This window comes from Rhagoletis pomonella, unplaced genomic scaffold (assembly GCF_013731165.1).
Source record: "Rhagoletis pomonella isolate Grant_MI unplaced genomic scaffold, Rhpom_1.0 Rhpom_scaffold_00009, whole genome shotgun sequence".
NCBI lineage: Eukaryota > Metazoa > Arthropoda > Insecta > Diptera > Tephritidae > Rhagoletis > Rhagoletis pomonella.
In genome coordinates this window covers 36600941-36623251 of record NW_023458563.1, presented here as the reverse complement: position 1 = coordinate 36623251, position 22311 = coordinate 36600941, and the positions used below count along the sequence as shown (strand labels likewise).

General features: G+C 35.2%; 2 protein-coding genes across 2 annotated transcripts in view; both read left to right on the top strand.

The window, feature by feature from the left end:
- The window catches only part of LOC118745764 (calsyntenin-1-like), a 152991-nt gene that overhangs the window by 59918 nt on the left and 70762 nt on the right, over positions 1-22311 (top strand). Inside the window, 1 exon segment of the mRNA XM_036479417.1 lies at positions 8635-8742. Coding sequence (XP_036335310.1) covers positions 8635-8742 — 108 coding nt within the window.
- LOC118745762 lies at positions 3441-7444 on the top strand. Its single transcript, XM_036479414.1, has 2 exons — positions 3441-7250; positions 7360-7444. Exon 1 carries the CDS (start codon positions 4995-4997, stop codon positions 6336-6338), a length of 1344 nt encoding a protein of 447 aa, XP_036335307.1. The 5' UTR covers positions 3441-4994; the 3' UTR covers positions 6339-7250; positions 7360-7444.

Genomic DNA, 22311 nt, shown 5'->3' with positions numbered 1-22311 from the left:
CACATTTTTACATTAATTCTAGTTAAACTACTTTGATACTCCAACACATCATACGCCCTGTCACACCAATTAAAAAATCTTCATAATTGCACGTTTTCAGGAGATACACAAATTTTTTCTACTAGAAAAGATACATATGTACGGCAGGATTTCTCCCAAGGACATCGGTAAAATTAATTAATGGGGAAAGCATAGTGGATTTGAAGGGGTGTATTACAAGGTTGCAAAACTATAGGGGTATTCTCTGAGTCTTGCAAAGCCCTTGCATGGTGCACAGATTGCACGGATTGCACAGTAAAAACCGGTTTTCGTATGGGACAGCTTTGCAAACCGTGCAATCCGTGCACCGTGCAAGGGCTTTCCAAGACTCAGAGAATACCCCTTATATGTGTTTTAGTCGAATAATTTGTGCATGTCCTGAAAATTTGCAATTTTAGACCATTTTTTAATTAAATTTTTATATTCAACTTTTTTAACAAATTCTTTTCCTCCTTTAAAAAATGCATTTCATAATATTAACAATAATAATAAACAAAATAAAGTGTTTTAGTGTTTGACATGTCCTCTAGGGTTGATTAAAGAATAAATGTGGCAGTATTAATTAGAAAATTTGAAAAATATCCTTTGAAATTTTTATCCTTTAGTATCCTTAATAGTATATATTAATAAGATTTAAATTAAACTAAGATTCTTCAAAACTTATTCAAAATTAAAAATCTCGAAGGATAATATTTTTAAAGGACATTTTTGACATGTTCCAGAAGAATAATTGAAAACAAAAGTTAAGGTTAATCTTGTTTCGAATTCTTCTTTCATTTGATACCCATAGCCCATAACTTTTGGAAATATATTATAACTTATGGTCCTTTGGAAAAAATCCTGACTACCAGGTAAAAAACCAAAAACGCAGATTTACTAAATATTATGTCCTAATACTGTAGGGAGCATAGTAATACCGGCTTATAAAGAAGTAAAATGAGTAAATTAACAAAACACGCGAACTGCAACAAGCTTATTCTGATAACTTTAACTGCAAGTCGGCACGGGTTGCCGTGGTTAAAGTTGCATAAAATTTTATTCGGATAGTTTTTAAGATAACACCAATGAAATGAGTGGGTATGCGTCAAAAAAAAAAAACATTGTTGGTTTTTTGGGACAGTCTAATATATATACAAGAATTGCTCGTTTAATGTAATAAGATATCGTCGTATAGTAAACAATTAACATATCGTCGTATAGGTAAAGCACAAACCCGCGTATCAACAAAATGGAAAACTGTTTATGTGAGGTTGCATAAATTATTTTCTAGAGGGTAAAAACCCTCATATTTGAAAATCGTTCTTGTTTTTATAAAGCAATCGCATTTCTGTTTAGTATAATTCAGAACGAATGGATAAGCCTTGAGCCAAGAGCTTGTGTCAGCAAATCTAATTTACATTACGCGGTTTTGCAGAACGACACTACGCAGTTTTGTACTTTAAACGACGATATGTTGCTAAATGAGTTCGGCCGTTCCCCTTTTTTCGACCGTGATTGGCTCCGTTCAACAGCAGCAACACTGCCTAATCGCCTACTCACCACGGCCCGTTCCACCCACGTACACATAATACACCTACACACACACTTGAATTACAACATAATATGAAACAAGACACAATTGTGCGAATGTCAACGTGTTCAGACGTGTTCTGCGATATAACCCCGCCAAGCCAATAAAGTGCGAAGTTGAAGTCTCCCCGATAATTTTAAGTTTTTATTTTCTCTTTTTTCGGAAAAAGTGGTGAGTGTGCCCCCCAAAGTGTCTTTCCCTTGGTGTAAGAATAGCCATGGTCCTCCGTAACCTTAGAGAACGGCACTTATAGGGATGCAAACGATGCATCGATATTTTTGAAACATCGATAATATCGGTTCAAAATTCGATGTTTGCCATCGATGTTTACAATTTCCTAAAATCGCTAAATTGACGATACATCGATGCCAGTTTCAGCGATGTTTTAACATCGACTTTAGTGTGATTCAGACTTGAATTCAACTTACCCATTATGCTCCTAAAATTTTTTGACTGGCCATGAATTTTATTACTTATTCTTTTGGGGAAAACTCAGAAATTCCGTGTATACTCTTATCTTTCGATATTAAAAATGCGTACATAATCATAAAAAAAGGACCGGGTTCCCGTTGAAATTTCAACGAATTTGGGGCTTGGAACTTTAGGCTCAGCGAACTTACGACGGCATGCATTTTTATTATATTTATAGGAAGGGCAAAGGAATAGTAAATAAATACAGGGAAATACATCCATATGTAAGTATTTTTCTAATTGAATTACAGAGAGTATGAATTGAAAAGTATTAAATTTTCCTTTCAATGTGACTACAACCTAACAAATTTGGAAACATCGGAAACCATCGATATGTCGATGTTTTTCTGGCGATGTATTTTAGCATCGATGTTCATTTGTCCGATGCATCGAAACATCGATGCATCGATGTTACTCCCCAAAATTTGCTGCCTAGGGATGCATTATAGAAAAAAAAAAAAAATTAAAATTTTTGGTTTACAGTCCACAAAACAAATTATAACGTATATAAACAAGAATATCTAAGTGCACAGTGGCATATTACATTTATACTTATATGCATATTTATTCGTAAAACGATGTGCATACTTAACTAATTAAGTGAAAACTGAAAAAACAAGTTATGCCATTTTAAGTGTAATAAGTGAGACTTACCACAATCAGAGCAGACAAGTTTACATACATACTTACTCACAGTGTAAAAAGTCACATACAGATATCCAAATAATTCGGGTGCGCCGCGTAAAAAGCACACAAAAATATAAACAGTTCAAATCCAATTAATGACCTTAACGAAATACCCAAAATCGGGCGCGAAATAATCCTACGTAAAACCAAACCAACAAATTAACAAAACTAAACACCAACAACAACACTATAGAAGGAAGCACTAGATCGCAGGGAGACTCAACGAGGGAAACACGCTACGAGGAGGAAGTAGCAGGATCAGGAGCTTGGACTCTATATCCGAAAATAATTGGCCATAATTATACCCATATACCCCCTACCGCCAAAGCGAGCTGTATCGAGCCAATAAATTGAGATATAAAAAAAAAAATACCGATATTTGCTGAACTTGTGAGAAAATATATATACATATATACATACATAAATATACATATCGGTAAAAACTTTACTGTTCCAAAAAACTGTTTGAACAAAAATAAATAAAAAATCCGTATGCATATATGCGCATGAAAAATAACCTTAAATTTCTGCTTTAAACTATGTTCACATATCAATATTATCTCAATCAAAGCTCGTTTTTTAATCACCCCGTTTACACAGGCAAATCTCAGATTATTAGCCGTCAAATTTGTTGTGCTTGTTATTCTCACATCTTAAGGAAAATTTATGTTTCTTCTCTGTGCTACCATGATCACGTTTTTCTGCTATAATAAGCAATAGATTAAAACTCCCTACCACAAACTCAAACTTTGAAATTTCGGGAATGGGTGGAAGAGTAATACAAAACTCTAATAAAATCTGTTCATTAACCCTGATTTCCCCCAATGCGGATGTAAGAATAAAAGCACAAGCTATAGTTCTGCCGCAACTAACAAATATGCTTCCAAGCTATAAAATAAACGACAAAGATCGTCAAAAATTCGCCTACCTCAAATTAGCGGATCCCAACTGTCACACCCCCGCGAAAGTTGATATCCTATTAGGCAGCGACCTAATACCCCAATTAATACTAGAAGGCATTGAAAAAATTTCAAATACCCTGTTAGCCCAAAATACCATCTTTGGATGGATACTAAGCGGCCAAGTAAGTGAAAAATATCGGTATTCACAACTTAAGTTGAAGATATTTCAAACGAATACCTCAATTCTCAATTAAAAAGATTTTGGGAGTTAGAAGAACTCCCGCCCATACAAGTCACTACACCAGAAGATAAAGCTTGCGAAGATTACTACAAAGCCACAACAACGCGAGCACATAATGGTTGATATGTAGTACGACTTCCATTTAAGCCAGAATTCCCAGACACACTCGCCCTAGGTCGCTCCCGAACCCCTGGGCTTCAGCAGTTTTTAAGTATGGAAAAAACCCTACTTAAAAAGGCGAGCTTAAATCAGCATACGATGGTGTTCTGGAAGAATATCTAGACTTAGATCATATGAAAAAAATAAGTCCATATGAAAAGATAACAAAAGGTAAATACACCTCATTTTATCTACCCCATCATGCGGTTGTAAAATCAGACAAAAAAACAACCTAGGTAAGAGTAGTCTTCAACGCCTCGAAATGTACAAGTTCGGGAAATTCCTTAAATGACATTTTGTACACAGGACCCACATTACAACCTGATTTAATGCTTCTGATTTTAAAGTGGCGTATGTTCAAATACGTATTTAACGGAGACGTCGAAAAAATGTATCGACAAATATTCGTACATAAGGACGATCAAGACTTTCAGCGCATTATATTTCGAAATTCACCAAATACTCCAATATGTGACTATAAACTCAAAACGGTGACATTTGGCGTAAATTGCGCCACCTTTCTTGCCATTCGAACGCTTCACGAATTGGCAAACGATATAAAAGAAAAATTACCCCTAGCAACCCCGGTGTTAAAAACACAAACATATGTGGATGATATCCTGTCTGGAAGCCACAGCTTACCCCAAGCGTATGAAGCACTATGACAAGTAATACAAGCCCTCAACTCAGCAGGGTTCCCCCTAAAAAAGATAACCGCCAATCACCCCGAAATCCTAAAAGATATAAATAAAGAACAGATAGAAAAGGAAAGTACAACAAAAACCCTGGGCATACAATGGAATGCGATCTCAGATAAATTCTCATATACTCTTGAGTCAATTCTGCTCAATCCGCAATAACTAAAAGACAAATTCTGTCGGCTGTAGCGAAACTTTTTGACCCCGAAGGATGGCTTTCGCCAATTATGATACAAGCGAAAATCCTGATACAAGAATTATGGCCAGACGGAACCGAATGGGATGAGCAAGTGACACCACTTCGCTTGGCAAAATGGTCTCAATTTGCTAATAACTTGCATGCTATTTCCGAGATACAAATCCCTCGATGGATAAATTACTCACCAGAATACCAAGTAGAACTGCACGGCTTCTGCGACGCCTCTGAAAAGGCATATTGCGCAACTATATATGTGCGCACCCAAACTAACAGCACAATTTCAAGCCATTTACTAGTAGCAAAGGCCAAGGTGGCACCTCTTAAAACACTCAGTCTACCACGACTTGAACTCTGTGGCGCGCTACTACTCGCAAAATTAGCCTCCACTGTGCAAACGCATTTAAACATGACCAATGAAAAGTTATATCTATGGTTAGACTCAGAGATCGTCATAGCTTGGTTAGAAAAACCACCCCACTCATGGAAAACATATGTTTCCAATCGCACAGCCCAAATACTTGATTTAGTTCGGCCACCAACTTGGCGATATGTAGCCAGTGCTGATAACCCCGCCGAACTTGGCACGAGAGGTTGCAAGCCCCTGCACCTCGCCACCACCTCACTCTGGTGGAACGGCCCCAGCTGGCTAATAGAATCACAACAATCCCCCATACGCAACATAATTGCCCCAGAAAGTCGAAAAGTTGAAACCTTTCACACAAAATTGGATGACGCTGACATCCTAGAACGATTTTCCTTGTTCCCCCGTGCCCTAAGGGTAGTCGCCTATATGCTAAAATTCGTAGAGCGCCTCAAAAATAAGGTGAAGAAAACACCGAATTCCCCAGATAACATGTTAACGCACCAAGACCTACAAAAAGCAAAGGTTTCCCTTGTTGCATATACTCAAACGCGCTATTTCAGCCGCGAAATGTCAATGCTAAGAGAATCAAAACCAGTTGACCAAAAGAGTCAAATCTTAGTACTCAATCCATTTTTAGACACGAAAGGTCTGCTTCGTGCTAATGGACGGCTAGCGAACTCCAGCCTCACATATAACGAACGCCACCGCATAATAATACCAGAGAAATCCCCCTTTGCAACTTTATACCTCAGATTTCTCCACTTATTAATGCTACATTGCGAACATCGCCTCATGCAACAAATGGTCCAACAAGAATATTATATTCCACGACTAAAGCCACAGATCAAAAAATGCATATTTATGTGTAAAGTCTGCACTATACATAAGCAGAAGATGCGCACGCAGATCATGGCAGCTCTTCCACCTGAACGCTGCACTTTCGCTCTGCCCTTCACTACCACTGGTGTTGACTTTACTGGGCCTTTCCAGATAAGGCTTCCATGTTAATGACTTCAACCTTTACGAAGGGTTATGTGGCTGTCTTTGTATGCTTTACGACAAAGGCAGTACACTTCGAGCTATGTTCTGATCTGACCACTGCAGCTTTTCTTGCGGCATTTGCTCGCTTCGTCGGACGGCGAGGATTTCCATCCAAAATAATGAGCTACAATGGAAAAACCTTTGTCGGAGCCAAAAGAGCCACTGAAAAACTATTTATAAAATTTATAGAGGAAGTCTCGCCTGAAATCATTGATTGGCAATTTATCCCACCAAGTGCCCCACATATGGGTGGACTATGGGAATCAGCTGTAAAAAGCTTCAAAACACATTTTAAAAAAGTCTCTGGCACACACAAATTTAACTTTGAAGAATTTACTACATTATTAACCCGAATAGATGTCGTTCTTAACTCACGGCCCCTCTCTGCGCTCTCGCAAGATCCCTCCGATTTCACTGCCCTCACCCCTGGGCATTTTCTTAGAGGAGCTCCACTTCTGGCAATACCCGAACCAGACGAGCAATCCTTATCTTTAATGAATCGATGGGAACGAATGAAAATTCTCCATCATGAATTCAGTCGAAGATGGAAGGAAGATTATTTAAAAGACCTCCATAAATGATACTGATGGAAAAACGCTCAAGAAGCGCCAAAGATTGGAGACTGTGCCCTAATTCATGACGAATGTCTTCCCCCTACGGAATGGCGACTCGGCCGTATAGAGAAACTATATCATGGCTCCGACGGTCATATCCGCGTAGTTGATCTCCGTACACAAAGCGGCATACTAACTCGACCACTCGTCAAGCTATGTTTCCTTCTAACCGCCTCTCCTACCGGTTGCGCGAATACCGGTACCTAAAATCGTCAAACCGCAATAAACGCAACAAAGCCGTAACAAAAACCGAGAATATCAAAAGGTGCATAAATCCGTACCCTCAAACCCACACCAAGTGGCTTACGCCTAGCAATCATGTTCATAACTGCTTGCATCTATTCTATACTAAAGTCCGTTCTCCCCTAATGTAGATAAATATGGACGTGGAAATGATTGAAGCCGCACCAACTCCAACTATCCGTTCGGAAATCACCGTGCCCCGCTCGGCAGCACCGCCAGTAGCAGCTCCTCGCTCTACTGTGCCGCTTACCGCAGCAGCTTCGGCCGCAGCGCCTCGAAACCTCACGCCCCGACCCGCCGCCGCTCCGACGGCATCACCACGCGCAGAACCTCTACAAAGGAGCCCAGCAGCCGTACATGGCGTACGATGTCCGCTATGTCGTCGCCCACATAAGCTACGCCTATGCTCCATTTTTAGGAGTATGCAGCCGCCGCAGCGCCAGCAAGTCGCGCAAGCTCGTGGGTACCGCCTGAACTGCTTGGCGCTATCGCACGCAACGAGGGAGTGCGCCTCACCCATCATGTGCCAACTGTTCGACAGACCGCACCGCACGAACCATTCCCGAGACACCAGTTACCCGCAGTAACCGGCGACGAAGATCGCCGGCACCAGCCTACGCAACGTCTCCGTCGTGCAACCGGACTACGCAACGTAGTGGAGACCCTGCAGCAACTCCAGCAACTACTAGGCTGAAGACTCGCCTAGGGGGGCCGGGATGGCTAAATGCGCTCGGCCGTTCCCCCTTTTTCGACCGTGAATGGCTCCGTTCAACAGCAGCAACACTGCCTAATCGCCTACTCACCACGGCCCGTTCCACCCACGTACACATAATACACCTACACACACACACATATACACATGAATTGTACTTACTCATACGCACACACTTGAATTACAACATAATATGCAACAAGACACAATTGTGCGAATGTCAACGTGTTCAGACGTGTTCTGCGATATAACCCCGCCAAGCCAATAAAGTGCGAAGTTGAAGTCTCCCCGAAAATTTTAAGTTTTTATTTTTCTCTTTTTTTTGGAAAAAGTGGTGAGTGTGCCCCCCAAAGGGTCTTGCCCTTGGTGTGAGAATAGCCAATATGTAAGTATAATTTTGATTACTTTCTTCATGCGTTCTGAAACCTAGTAGGTACTCAACCTCCTTTTCGAAATTATGAATAATTTTACAAGTCCATTATATTTCACATCTTTGAATGTACTGATAAAATCTTCTGCTTTAAAAAAATACTTATTCTGGTGATCGGGTAGCATGAATTCGATGAAATGTCATAATTTTATTAAAAGTCAAATGGTTAACAATAACAAGGAATGTCATTAAATTTAACTACCTTTTTTTTTGTATTATGACTTGAAGTACTTATGTATGTGCTAATTGACTTATTTTCTACAGGCATCAGCGGCCGAGAGCCTTTCTATATTTCCAAATGCGCGTCTTGAACTTTGCGACATGTACTGCAGCAATCAAAACTTAAGCGTACATACATCAGTGGCTTTGAAGGTAGGTCGGAATGATAAACAAATTGTGAATACTAGAAATGAAGATATGAAATTGAAATGCTAGCGATATTTTCTTCATGATATTTGAGTAAATGCATAGACAGACAATAAGGTTAATCCGAATTAAGGATGCAGTTGATCCGACTAAAATTGTCCCCTGACAGACGTAATGGGCTTGGTTAGGGTCCCGCATAAATGTTTTATTTTTTTTTGCGTTATTAACTAATTTTTTAGAAGAAGAATTATATTTTATTATGACCTTTTTATAAAGTCAAACTCAAAAGTTCAAGGAAACAAAAATAAAATGAATTAAATTGTATTAAGAAATTAAATAAAACGAAATAAAAGAATAAGTAAGATAATTAAAAATAAAGAATAAAATAATAATTAAAATAAGTTAAATAAAAACCGCAAATTAAATTGAACAAAAAAATTGCGTATGTGAAATTATATTAACTTAAATTAAAACAAATAAGAAATTAAATAAACGGATATGAATAAAATGAAATAAAAAGGGAAATAAAATAAAAAATAACATTTAGTAAAATAAAATGAAATAAAACAAAATAAAATAAAATAAAATTAGGGAAAAGGCTTCTCGTAAAATCCATTTTCTTTCGGAAGCGGCGTAAAACTTTAGGTCCCACCATTTGTGTAACAATATCAATACGCGCACCACAAATTGGAGAAGAAGTTCAGCCAAATACAAACATATTGCGTAATCGCCAATCTATCATTATTATTAATGCATGAACAAAACAAACTCTAATAACAAAAGGATAAAAAATTAAAAATTGGTATTATGCTACTTGGGTTTATATCAGGGTATAATAAAATTGTTTCCAAAACCCGCTCACATACATATCGTCGCTTAAAGTACAATACCGCATATCACGATAATACAAAACCGCATATTTAAGGTAACCAAGATTTTACAGGAGAGAGTAAAAATTTATGCTAGTCTTGATCAGCGGTATTGCAACCAGTGTTGCCACTGTTGGTCTTTTCCGACCAAATTTGGTCACTTCTTTTTCATTTACTATGTTGGTGGGCAAAGTAAGATTTTAGTCGGATAGTTGAATTAAGATTTAAATTCTTAATTATAACAATATATATTTCAAACATCATTTTGCATATGAATATTTGCCCTTTTAAACATTTGCTAACCCTGCCTTTAAAAATAAAAAACCTATTTGGTTTGGCCACTGATGGAGCCAATGTTATGTTATGTTTATGTAAAGTACACATGCCACTCACTTCTCCTTTGCTCAAGCTGCGCTTGTAAAAAATTCCCGAAAAGCATTGAGACACTGTGCCGCAACATATATAGTTTCTTTTGCCACAGTCCAAAGAGGATACATGAACTGAAGGAATTTCAGGACTACTGTTCGGTAAACCCCCACAAAAACTTGGGCATATCTCAAACACGATGGCTTTTACTAGAAAGCGTTGTGTTAAGGATAGTTTGAAACTTTATTTTATTTTACTAAGTAAACGGTATACGATCTGCCGAAGGTATGTCTTGCAAAACCAAATGCTATTTTTTATTTCTATAGTATATTTTGCCTATAATTAACAATCTTAACAAAGAGTTCCAAGCTGAAAGCTCTCGTCAAAGCGCATAATCTCTTAATTTTGAGTAACTTTATTAAAAAAGATACGATCAATAACCATATTAATATTGAATTTAAAAATGAAAATAATCATATTCAAATATCTGGCATTTTTGTTGGAACGAAAGCTGAGATGTTTATGAGAAGTGATGTCAATTGTTCTGAAATTCTTGAAGTCAAAACAAATATGTTAAAGTTTTACAGGGTATTTGGACCACATAAATTTAATATTTGATTTCAAGCGTGAAGATATAAAACTTTTACATACATATAATAACACCAGCTAAGGTAGTTTCGAAAGAAGATATACAAATTTTACCTCTTTTGTTAAAGTTTCCCATCTCACAAATTGCGAACCTGATCTAATAACCATGCAGTGGAATTTACTGAGGCTAAGTGAGCTTGATATTTCCAGCGATATGGATATTGATATGTTTTGGGAAAAGTTTATTCTATTAAAAATGGAATGAATGAAAACAGCTCGCCAATTTTGTTTTTAATATAATTTCATTACCACTTAGCTCTACGGCTGTAGTACACAATTTTTCAACGCTTTCTTTGATAAAAACTAAACTAAGAAATAAACTTAAGATTGACAGTAAATATAGCATAATGTTATGCAAGGAACTAGGAATGAAACGATATCATGCAGGTAATGATACTACCGGTCAGATCTGTTCTAATTGGTTCATGCCCGCTAATGTTTACAGCGCAAAGAATTATTTAGTTATTCAGTGACTTTTACATCGCGTTAAAAGGTCTGTACTGAAAATCTCCACTTCACACTTCCACTCGAACAATTGGTCGTGTAAACGTTGCAAACCATCGACTTTGGTGAAGCAATTGGATCGCGTGTAAGTGAAAATCTCTCAAGTGGGCCACCCGAAATTGGACGGTCAAGATTTTTCCACGCAAATCCCTTTATTCGGTTTACAACCATAAAAAATATAATTTGAGCAATTTTGCAAAACTCGAAGTTTTACAGAGTTATTGTTATTAACTTTTTTTATGAATTCAGTAATTATTTATTATCCAATGATTCATAGCATGTATCTTGTCGATTTTTGTCATGATAATATGTAGTTAATTAGACACGCTTTAGCCTGATTGTTTAAATTTTTCAAATAGTCATTATTTTGTTAAAAAAAATTTTAATTTTTATCAAAAATTTGTATAAACAAATGGAAATATTTATTACTTCTCGATCAAATTTTTTAATCGTTTACATTGAATATCAATCCTTATTATATAATACAAAAGAAAATAAACGGAAATTTGCTTGGAGTCGCGAGTCGCGCGGGCTCGCAGCGACAGTGGTGCAACCAGAGAATGCACAAAGAAATTAAAATTTATTTATAAACTTAAGTTCATTGGTGCTCCAGGAGACAGGGAACAATTACAGGCGGACCTTAGTAATGTGTTTAAATGGTGTGAAGTAAATTCTATGTCACTTAACTTGAAAAATTGTAAATTTATGTGTTTCTCTAGAAGACCCTATCAATCATATAGCTACCGCATTTGTGAACATAGTGTTGATCAGGTAACTAATTTCATCGATCTAGGCGTAACCATGGACCCTAAGCTTGAATTCAAGTCCCATGTAAACTCTTGTGTTAATAGAGCCAAGGGCGTCTTGGCTTTCATCAAACGTTGGGCTAAAGAATTCAGAGATCCTTATGTCACTAAAGCTCTCTTCACCTCCCTAGTCAGGCCGATCTTAGAATACGGGTCCGTCGTATGGAACCCTAGATATCAAACGCACTCTGACAGACTCAAGTCGGTACAGAAACAATTCTTATTATTCGCATTAAATAATTTGCCTTGGGATTCAACCAAATCTCCCACCGTACAAAAGCCGCTTGAAGCTCATAAATTTGCCAACGCTGCACAGCCGTAGAGAGATGCTCGGGGTTTTGTACATGATTAAGATCTTGAACGGGATGGTCAATAGTCCCTTTCTACTGAACCAGATCACGTTTTGTATTCCTTCTAGGCCTTCTAGATATTACATGCCCATTAAGCTAACTATTTGTAGAACAAATTTTGAAATGCATGATGCTATGCCAGGACTTTAATAAGCATAACGACTATTTTGACACCTCCGACTCCCTGTTTACCATTAATAAATCCTTACTTGAATAAATAACATGTAAACCCTTACATTGCACCTTATCGTTCAGCTGGTGAACTGTATTTCTGTTCAGTTTATGAGGTAAACCTGGTCGACTCGCATACTTTCTCGACTGCGCCACGGTTGTGTTGAGCATTTGTAGATCAAACTTTGAAATTCATGATGCTTTACGATGGCTATGCCAAGATGCAACAAAAATTATGATTGCTGCGACATATCTGAATCGCTTTTTTGTACATAACTAAATAAATTAATATATTTAACCGGGAACGATAAATTACACAATATCTATGACTGCTTAATACAACTGTAATCGGCTTCGTATATTTTCGCGACCGCGTGTGACAATACGAGCATTCGGAAACTCGGCCTTTCCGACCATGATCAACAACTTGTCCACAGCGAAGGGCGGAAATTAGAGCTTTCCGCCTGCGCAACACTCTAAGTAATGACTTCGGGAACTTGGATCGGAAACTCGTTCTTTCCGACCATGATCAACAGCTTGTTCATAGCGCGGAGCGGAAACTAGAGCTTTCCGCCTGCCACACATATAAACTAATGACTTCGGGAACATGGATCGGGAACTCGTTCGTTCCGCCCATGATCAACAGCTTGTTCATAACGCGGAGCGGAAACTAGAGCTTTCCGCCTGCCACACATATAAAGTAATGTCTTCGGGAACATGGATCGGAAACCCGGCCTTACCGACCATGATCAACAGCCTTTCCGCAGCGCGGAGCGGAAACTAGGTCTTTCCGCCCGCCGCACACAAACGTAGACTGAAGACTAGGCCTCGCCAGCTACCAAACCTGCTATTTTATATTATTATTACAAATTACAAATTAATCTATATATTAATACGCTAACATAAATTTTGTCTCCGTTCGTTTGGCGATTCTACCAAACCGATTTCAAAACCAAGAACACCGTTGGAAAGGCATTTTTCCGTAGATGAGCAGAGTTTTTATGGTTTCACAATTGGTTGAAAACCGTCGTTTAAACATTTCCCATTAGTGTATAGATGTTGCTGCAACATGTTCAATTTGACATGTTTCGCCTGTTGTTTCACTACACATTTGAAATTAAGCTTTGAAATAAAGATAGATATGAAGATGAAGAAATAAACGATAACGATGAAGTCAAAAAAAAGAAGGGAAAAGTGAAGACAAAGACGAAAATGGAGACAATGACAGATACATAAGAATTAGGGTAACTGAAAGGGTAAGAACATTTCTTGATTTTATGAAGTGAAACTTCTTTAGCGGCAGTTGGTTGGTTGGGAGTAAATTGTCAAATTCAAGGGGAATAATGCACATGGAAATGGTTCTCAGCGGTTTAGCGATTTGAGAATAAAAACAAAAACAAAGATGCCTAGAGGTACAGGCAAAAACGAAGATCAAAGTACATTTAAACACTTTAAGGTAAAGGTGAATATGCAAAAATAAAGATAAATATGAAGAAAAGGATGAGGATGAAGATCAATATTGTTATCGATATAAAACTCGATATTTTTATCGATATAATAATCGATATTGCTATCGATAAAATAATCGATACTGTTACTGATTAAATAACCGCTATTGTAATCGATATAATAATCAATATAATAATCGATATTGTTATCGACACAATAATGGATATTGTTATCGGTATAATAATCGATTAAATAATTGATTTTGTTATCGATTTAGTCATTTCTATTGTTAACGATATGTACAATAATCGATACTGATGATTGTTATATTTATCGATGAATTAATCGATTTTACAATCGTTGTATTTTTTCTATATGTTTATGGATATTGTTATCGGTATTTTTATCGACACAGTTATCAACAGGGTTATCATTCACATTATATCACATTACATGACATCACATCACATTTTATCACATGATACGAAGAGACATCACATGATATTACATCACATAATATGATATCACATCACACGATATCATGTGACATGACATTATATGATATGACATCACTTTGTATGGCATGACATCACATGATTTGACATCACATGGTATGACATGACATCAGAGCACATGACAACAGATGCCATGACATCCTATCACATCACATAAAATCACGTCACATCTTATCACGTCATCGCACCTCATCTCATCTACGTGAATAGAAATACAAAAGGATATAAGCAAAGATGTGAAAGATAAAAACAAAGATGAAGACTAAGGTAAAGTTACCGATTTCAAAACCAAAAACACCGTAGGAAAGGTAATTTTCTGTAGATGAGGAGAGTTTTTATAGTTTCGAAATTGGTTGAAAATCGTCGTTTAAAAATTTCCATATTTGTGTATGGATGTTTTTGCAACCTGTTCAATTTAAGCTGTTTCGCATTTTGTTTTACTTCGTATTTGAAATTAAACATTGAAATAAAGATAAACATGAAGATGAAGAAACAAGTGATAACGATGAAGACAAAAAAGGCAAAAGTGAAGATAAAGACGAAAATTTAGATAAAGGCGAAAATGGAGACAATGAGAAATACATATGAATTAGGTTAACAGAGTTGTAATTTTCCGATAGGAATCGCTTTGTGTGACAGATTCATGGCGCACGCCACAATTTGGAGGAGAAGCTCGGCCAAACACTAACGTATGTGTAAGAGCGAATCTATTATTATTATTAATCGAAATAAAGTCAGCCATAAAGGTTACTGAAATTTATCGAATCATCGAAGTTTATAATTATCGAAATTTATCCATGCTTATTAAGTTATCGCAACGTATCGAATTATTCAAACTTATCAATGTTTACTGAGTTGTCGAAATTTATAGACACAGAAACTTAGTTGTCCAAATTTACGGATAGTTATCGAGCTATAAAAACGTGTAGGATTATCGAAAATTGTTAAGTTAAAGAAATGCATCAAGTTATCGATATTTATTGAATTATCATTATTTATAGACTTAACGAAATTTATCGAGGTGTCGTAATGCATGGAGTTCTTTCAACTTACAGAGTTATCGATAATTATTGATCTACTGAAATTGGTTGGATCAACGAAGCGAAGTTTATGGAATTTTCAAAATATATCGATTTATCGAACTTTCAAGGTTATATAAGCTTATCGAATTGAATCGTCTTAACAGAGTGTAACGAGTTATCAAAATGTTTAGATAGTTTTCGAAAAATGTGGAGATGGCAAAAGTAAAAATTTATAAAGGTATCCAAAGTTTTTACATTTTTGAGTTATCGAAATTTATCGAGCCATCGGATTTCACAGTTATCGAAATTGGTCGAGGTAACGAATTTTGTTGAGTTATCGAATTTTAGTGTTCTTGAAATTCATCGAACTATCGATATGTATCAAATCATTGAAATTTATCGATAAACTTGAATGTATCGGGTCAATTCCAAGTCCTGCCGAAGTCCTAAAAAGATCTTCTCAGATAAAAAAAAAAATAGTTACGTTTTAGCAGAAGATTTTCCGGTTAGTTAATTTTTACCGTATAAGTTTTGCTACGTGTTAAGTTAGAAAACCTCTCCAAGGCTTCTAAAACTAGAAAAACTGTCGAATTTCGACAATAACTGGCACTCTAGTATGTATAATTAGTCTACTCTGCAATATATCACACATACTTAAATATCTAAATGTTCTATTCTAATTTGTCTGTACGAAAACATATTTCTGTAGACCAAAATAAATAAATAAGCATAGACCATTTAATACAATATTTTTTTAAGTTGTATGCATAAATATGTACATACAGTGACGAACAAAAGTACAGTGAATTTTTCGCAACATATGCAAAGTTTTTTCATTCTTATTTATTTGCGATAATTTTTTATAGGAATATGGTTCATACTCCACCATCAAACGTAAAAATCAAAGCTCCAAACTTTGTGCAAAACTCAGGAAAATTCCATAAATTTGCAACTTTTATTCAGATTTTTTAGAAAAATAGTAAGAATGCGGTTTTATAACCCACTCGATTTTAGTATAAGAAGTCCAAGTTTTAAGTTCCTAGAAAATCGCGTTGATTTTTGGCAATTTTTTCACGCAGGTTCTTTCATACACAGTATGTTCGACAATTATTTTTTGTATGGAGAAAATGAGCAACACATTCCACTAAAAAATTGCCAAAAATCAACGCGATTTTCTAGAAACTTCAAACTTGTACCTTCTTATACTAAAATCGAATGGGCTATAAAACTGCATTCCTAGAATTTTTCTACAAAATCTGAATAAAAAGTTGAAAAAGAGAGCGCATATGTTGGGTTTAGAATTTAAACAGTTCGGTTTAAATTTTAAAACCAAACATTTTCATAATTAAGAATAAAAAAAATCTTAAATTTCGCCACATTTCGCTGTGTTGATGTTGTCAGTTCATAAGTATTGCTCTCTATATCTGAGAGACATATAAAATAAGGCATATTGAGGAAAACATTTTCTATTTCGGTTTAGATTTTAAACCAAATTTTTTATATATGAAACCTAGAAACAGGAATTAAAACATTTTGGTTTGATTTTTAAACTACGAACTTTATACATTAAAATTGATTAAAACTATTGACTGGTTTAAAAAATAGACTATAAAAGATTAAAAAAGGCAGTAGATCCAGCGCGGTTTAAAAATTAAACCCAAATTATTGACCGTGTATACAATTTAAAAAATATTGTATTAAATAGTCTATGCTTATGTTTATAAATAAATTTTTTTTTTGTGCATTCTCTGGTTGCACCACGCTCGCTGCGAATCCGCGCGGCACGTGGCATGAAAGCAAAAGCACTCGTGGCAGGAGCGAAAAAAAATTAATAACTAGAGACTCCATGTATTTCCGTATTTTTTGCTTTTAAATAATGTATTATAGAATAAGGATTGATATTTAATGTATACGGTTAAAAGACCTGATCGAGAAGTAACAAATATTTCCATTTGTTTATGCGAATTTGTTATAAAAATTAATAATTTTGTATAAAACAATGATTATTTGAAAAATTTAAATAATCAGGCTAAAGCGTGTCTAATTAACTATTATCATGAACAAAATCAGCAAGATACATGCTTTGAATCAGTGGATAATAAATAATTATTGAATTCATAAAAAAAGAGTTAATAACAATCTCTTGTAATACTTCGAATATTGCAAAATTGCTCAAATTATATTTTTTTTATGGTTGTAAACCGAATAAAGTGATTTGTGCGAAAAAATCTTGACCGTCCAATTTTGGCTGGCCCACTTGAGAAATTTTCACTCTATACTTTGCCCTATGTCGACTTTGGCGCCTTCTCGCGGTTTTCGATGGCCATTAAGTTGCCAAAAAGCACAGGATGATTCATATAAGGCATAAACTAGAGCTGGGATACTATCGATAGTACCGCCACTCGATGGTTTTCGAAACGATAGTTGAAAACATCAATAGTATCGATAGTACTATCGCCTTGAAAGGTATTGAATTGAAACGCTCAATCGCTTGTAAATTAAATAATGAATAAATTTATAAATTACATTGTAAATTAAAGAGATTGTATAATTTTCTTTAAATTTGAGTGCATCAAAAAGAACTTCTTATAATAATAAAATAAACTTATTAGTTTATGCATCTGAGTTATATAACTTCTATACATACCCTTGCATCCCCTTGAATAGCGACAGGCAAAATCTGAATTTATTTTTTATATGGAAAAATTAAATTCGGATTGTGTTTGTCCCTTTTGAAGTGCAAAGAAGTGAAATTGGCTATAAAAATACATTTATAATACTACAAAACAAACAAAATACAAGATATTCGATTAAATTGACAACTCATTCTTATAAAAGTTCAACTGAGATCAAATACGGAGGCGAACATCAAAATCCGGACAAGGGAAATTATTAACATTTTACCATATTATAAGAAAACGAATATAGTATTGCTCAAAATAATAGCACCACCATATTTTTTAGCAGTTTTGACTATTTTTTGTTTATTTAGTGTCTACTGTTTTTTTATAAAAGTTGTACAAAACATAAAAACTACAAAATAATTAAAAATTTAAGCTTTTTAATTCGAATTTCTATAAAAATTTTGTGTAAGCAATTTTATAGCTTATTCAATTTTACTATAACTCAGTGTAAGCTTATAGTTGCGAAAATCCCAATGGCTTAAATTATTTTTTTTTGCCGACTGTGTTGTGAATTTTCTTGCATAAAAAAAATAATGTAATGTGTGGAGATGTAAAGAAGAGACATTATGAAGTCTTGCTAAAACCGAAATCGATAGTTTTCAAAAACTATCGATAGTGGCATAAACATAGAGAAAAAAATTTCGGAGCAAAATTTAACTTGGTATCGGGTTACGATACGAGTACTTTTTTCGTTACCTACTCCCCAGCAAAAAACACGATTACCATAGAAACGAATGTGGAAACGAGCTAGGCGATGGGAATCGCTTACCCTTTCGCTTCAGGAAGGCCTTATTATAACATGGGCATGTCATTGGCGGTAAGCCCTTACCCGCAGCATTACCTTCAAACGAAGACAGAACGCATGGATAAACAGAATCCAGAGAAGCGAATAAAGAATGCCTTACAGAGAAACTAATGTAGAATGTCCAGATGAGTACATACTTATTTATATTATATCAGAAAATGTCTTAAAAGATTAAATTTAATTAAAATTTTTATAAATCAGTTTTTATGCAAACATATGTATGTATTTGGGAATTTAGATTTTACTTAAAAATCGGCATATACATACATGCATATTTAGTTAAGCTTAAAATTGTACTTCCTCACTCATGTACTTCACTTCATTGACTGACTTCAACTTGGCTGCAAATTGAACAAAGCAAAACATGATTTTTATGCGACACAAAATTTCCACAGAAACTAACGGTAGGAAACGATTTTTTGGATATTCATTCTATTTTTCAGCTGACTACGATGCAGCATTCTACGTTGCATTCCCCGAAATGAAGCAAAGAAGCGAAATAAAAAAAATATTGTAGGACATTCTACCTTGCATGCCCTGAAATGAAGCGAAGAAGCGAAAAAAATAAAATATTGTAGGACATTCTACTTTGCATTCCCTGAAATGAAGCAAAGAAGCGAATTAACAAAGAAATATTATAGGACATTCTACTTTGCATTCCCCAAAATGAAACAAAGAAGCGAAATAAATAAAATATTGTAGGACATTCTACTTTGCATTACCGACAATGCCTAAAAGAAGCGAAAAAATTCGAAGGCATTATAACGCTATGCCTTCTAGAACACGTTACCACTAAAAGCAATTACCGATTTTTTGCTGGGTCAGTACTTGGTTCAAAAGCATCGATGCCAAAATTACTTGGTATAGAACGAAAGGTATCGAGTATGTACTTGTATTTACTAGTTTCGTTTCATCCCTACAAGCAATTTGTAAACCAAAATGCCCCGCACTTTGTAAGGTCTGCTGCTAAAGATTCGCATGTGTAACTAATTGATTTAAATTTACTTTTAAGAAATTAAACTTATTGGTACATAACAAGTGCATATGGGCATTCCCATGGTGGCGCACGTGACAGTCGTACGATTTCAATGTGATACAAAAAAGGAATACCATTTGTTTTCTTTAACTTTTTTGGGCCATTGTATAGCACATAATTAGCTCTATATTTAACCGAAAAATGAAATCAATCAATCCTGAAATATAAGCATTTAAAGAGAGGTTCGTTACGTGACAAAAAATGGAAGTTGATTTTTTCTTTTCTTACAAAATCGCAAAACTCTGCGAATTGTGGATGGCTATTTTCATGAAACTTATTTTAATATGATTTGGAGCAATTCTGGTTGTTTTTAGAGTTTTTTGAATTACTGCAAATTGTTTCAATTCTCTTTTACAACCCCAAGTGTGAAACGTCACGTGACGGTTCGTCACGTGACATAAATTTCCATCGTTATATTTTTGTTAATATTGCTTTTAAATGAATTTTCAACGCAAATAAAACATGTATTTTATGTAGAATATACTTTACATTTTGACTTTAGCGCCAATTCAGGGTCAATTTATTAGAAATCTATGATTTATTATGTTTCAACCACATACGCCAAATTCGAACCAAATCGGACCATAAATACGGTTTTTCGAAATATCTCGACCTTGGCACCACCTAGGAAGACCATTTTATGCAAACATGATTCTACTTATATAGCCAGTATATATTTTAAAAAGCAGACAAATCGGCCCGTAAATACGTTAGATATAAAACTTTTATTTTTTTTGTCGTGGTGGACCTTCCGCTGGAAACACCCATATGTATATAATTCATACAACGAAAAATTGTTAAATGATTTCATCTCTGTGCCTAAGACTGTACCTGCATTTATTTATTTCTTGTTTGTTTAAAATGTACAAAGTACATACTATATGTACATATGCATGTATATAAATGTTTTGTACTCGAAACATTTAATCTTAAATAAATGAATTTTATGCTTTCAGAATGCTTTTCTGTAATTGAAATTTATTTGGTAGGTTGTAAACGATTTTGGTCGGATTTGGAGAGGGGAAAAATTGTTAGTGGCAACGCTGATTGCAACTATGCTTTTATATTGCGGTACATAGTCTAATACCGATATTTTGGTATGAATGGGTAAGGCCTTATGCCTGGAGCTTCCTATGAGTAAATCTAATTTTTGGCACAAATGTCAGTTACGCGGTTTTGCAAAACGACGATAGGCGATTTTGCACTTTAAACGACGATTCGCTTCCTCTTTTCTGGTATAATTCGTTAAGCATCGTTATAGTCAATTTCCCCGATATTGCACTTACGGTTGCCAGATGTACTGATTTTATCAGTACAGTACTGATTATTCAACTCTCGTACCGGTTTTTTTCATTTCTTCAATCAGTATGCTAATGTCCAGATTTTTCAAAATTTGTACTTATTTGTACTGAATTTTCAATACAAACTTCTAACAGTGTATTTTTACACAAACAAAATACTTTAGGATTTTTTAAGGTTTTTACATAACGCTGGAACTTCCTTAAACTGTACAGTAGTAGTAGTAGTAGTAGTAGCAGTAGTATTCTTTATTTTTTCAATAAAAAGCATTACAGTAGTTTTTTACAAATTTCAAATACCTAAAAAACTATTGAAAAAAGAGAAATATGACTTTGACAAGATTATGTCGTTAGTAAGAGATAACATAATTGTGGTACGCTAATAGTTAAACTCATTTACTAACATTTTTCTCTACTCTAAGTTTTGAAAAATGTATGATTTTGCATTTTTAGCGGCTAGACACTAATTTTAAATTTTTTTTATTTATTTCATGCAGTTCTAACGCCGTGAATACTAAACACAAGCTCGAAAGCCTGGTTTTACTTGTGAAAGTAAATCCCAATACTCAGTTGACACGATCTCTGAGAACAAAATCGTAAGCTATACTGCTTGATAGTTTTAAAATATTTTAAATAGATTTGGCTCACAAACGCCTTTTTAGACAGTCGGAAGTTTTTAATAAATCTGTAGACAAATTTCTTAAGTATATTTTATGTCAAAATATATTCGAAAGACTACACTTAAATGCATTAACCATTTTCTACTCCTGGCCAATTTACCAAGCTCTCATCCTCTGACGAATCGTTGAACCAGAGCTCCGTTGTACTCATTTTTACCACGTTTTTATAAACTCGCTTTCTTTTTTATTTAATTTTCATTTGCACAAATTTACATACATATGTATGTGAAACACACTATTTAGTTTGCTCGATTTGTAAACAAAGCTTCTCATCGGTGAAAAATATATTATTGTGAACAAGCGCTACTCTTCATCGAATGAGCGTCATAATACCAAATGAAAATTCGTTCGATCAGCACTTTCGACCACAGT

Bases quoted from the DNA above. Each gene is read 5' to 3' on its own strand.
- LOC118745762 (XM_036479414.1), top strand. From the start codon at position 4,995: ATGATACAAGCGAAAATCCTGATACAAGAATTATGGCCAGACGGAACC.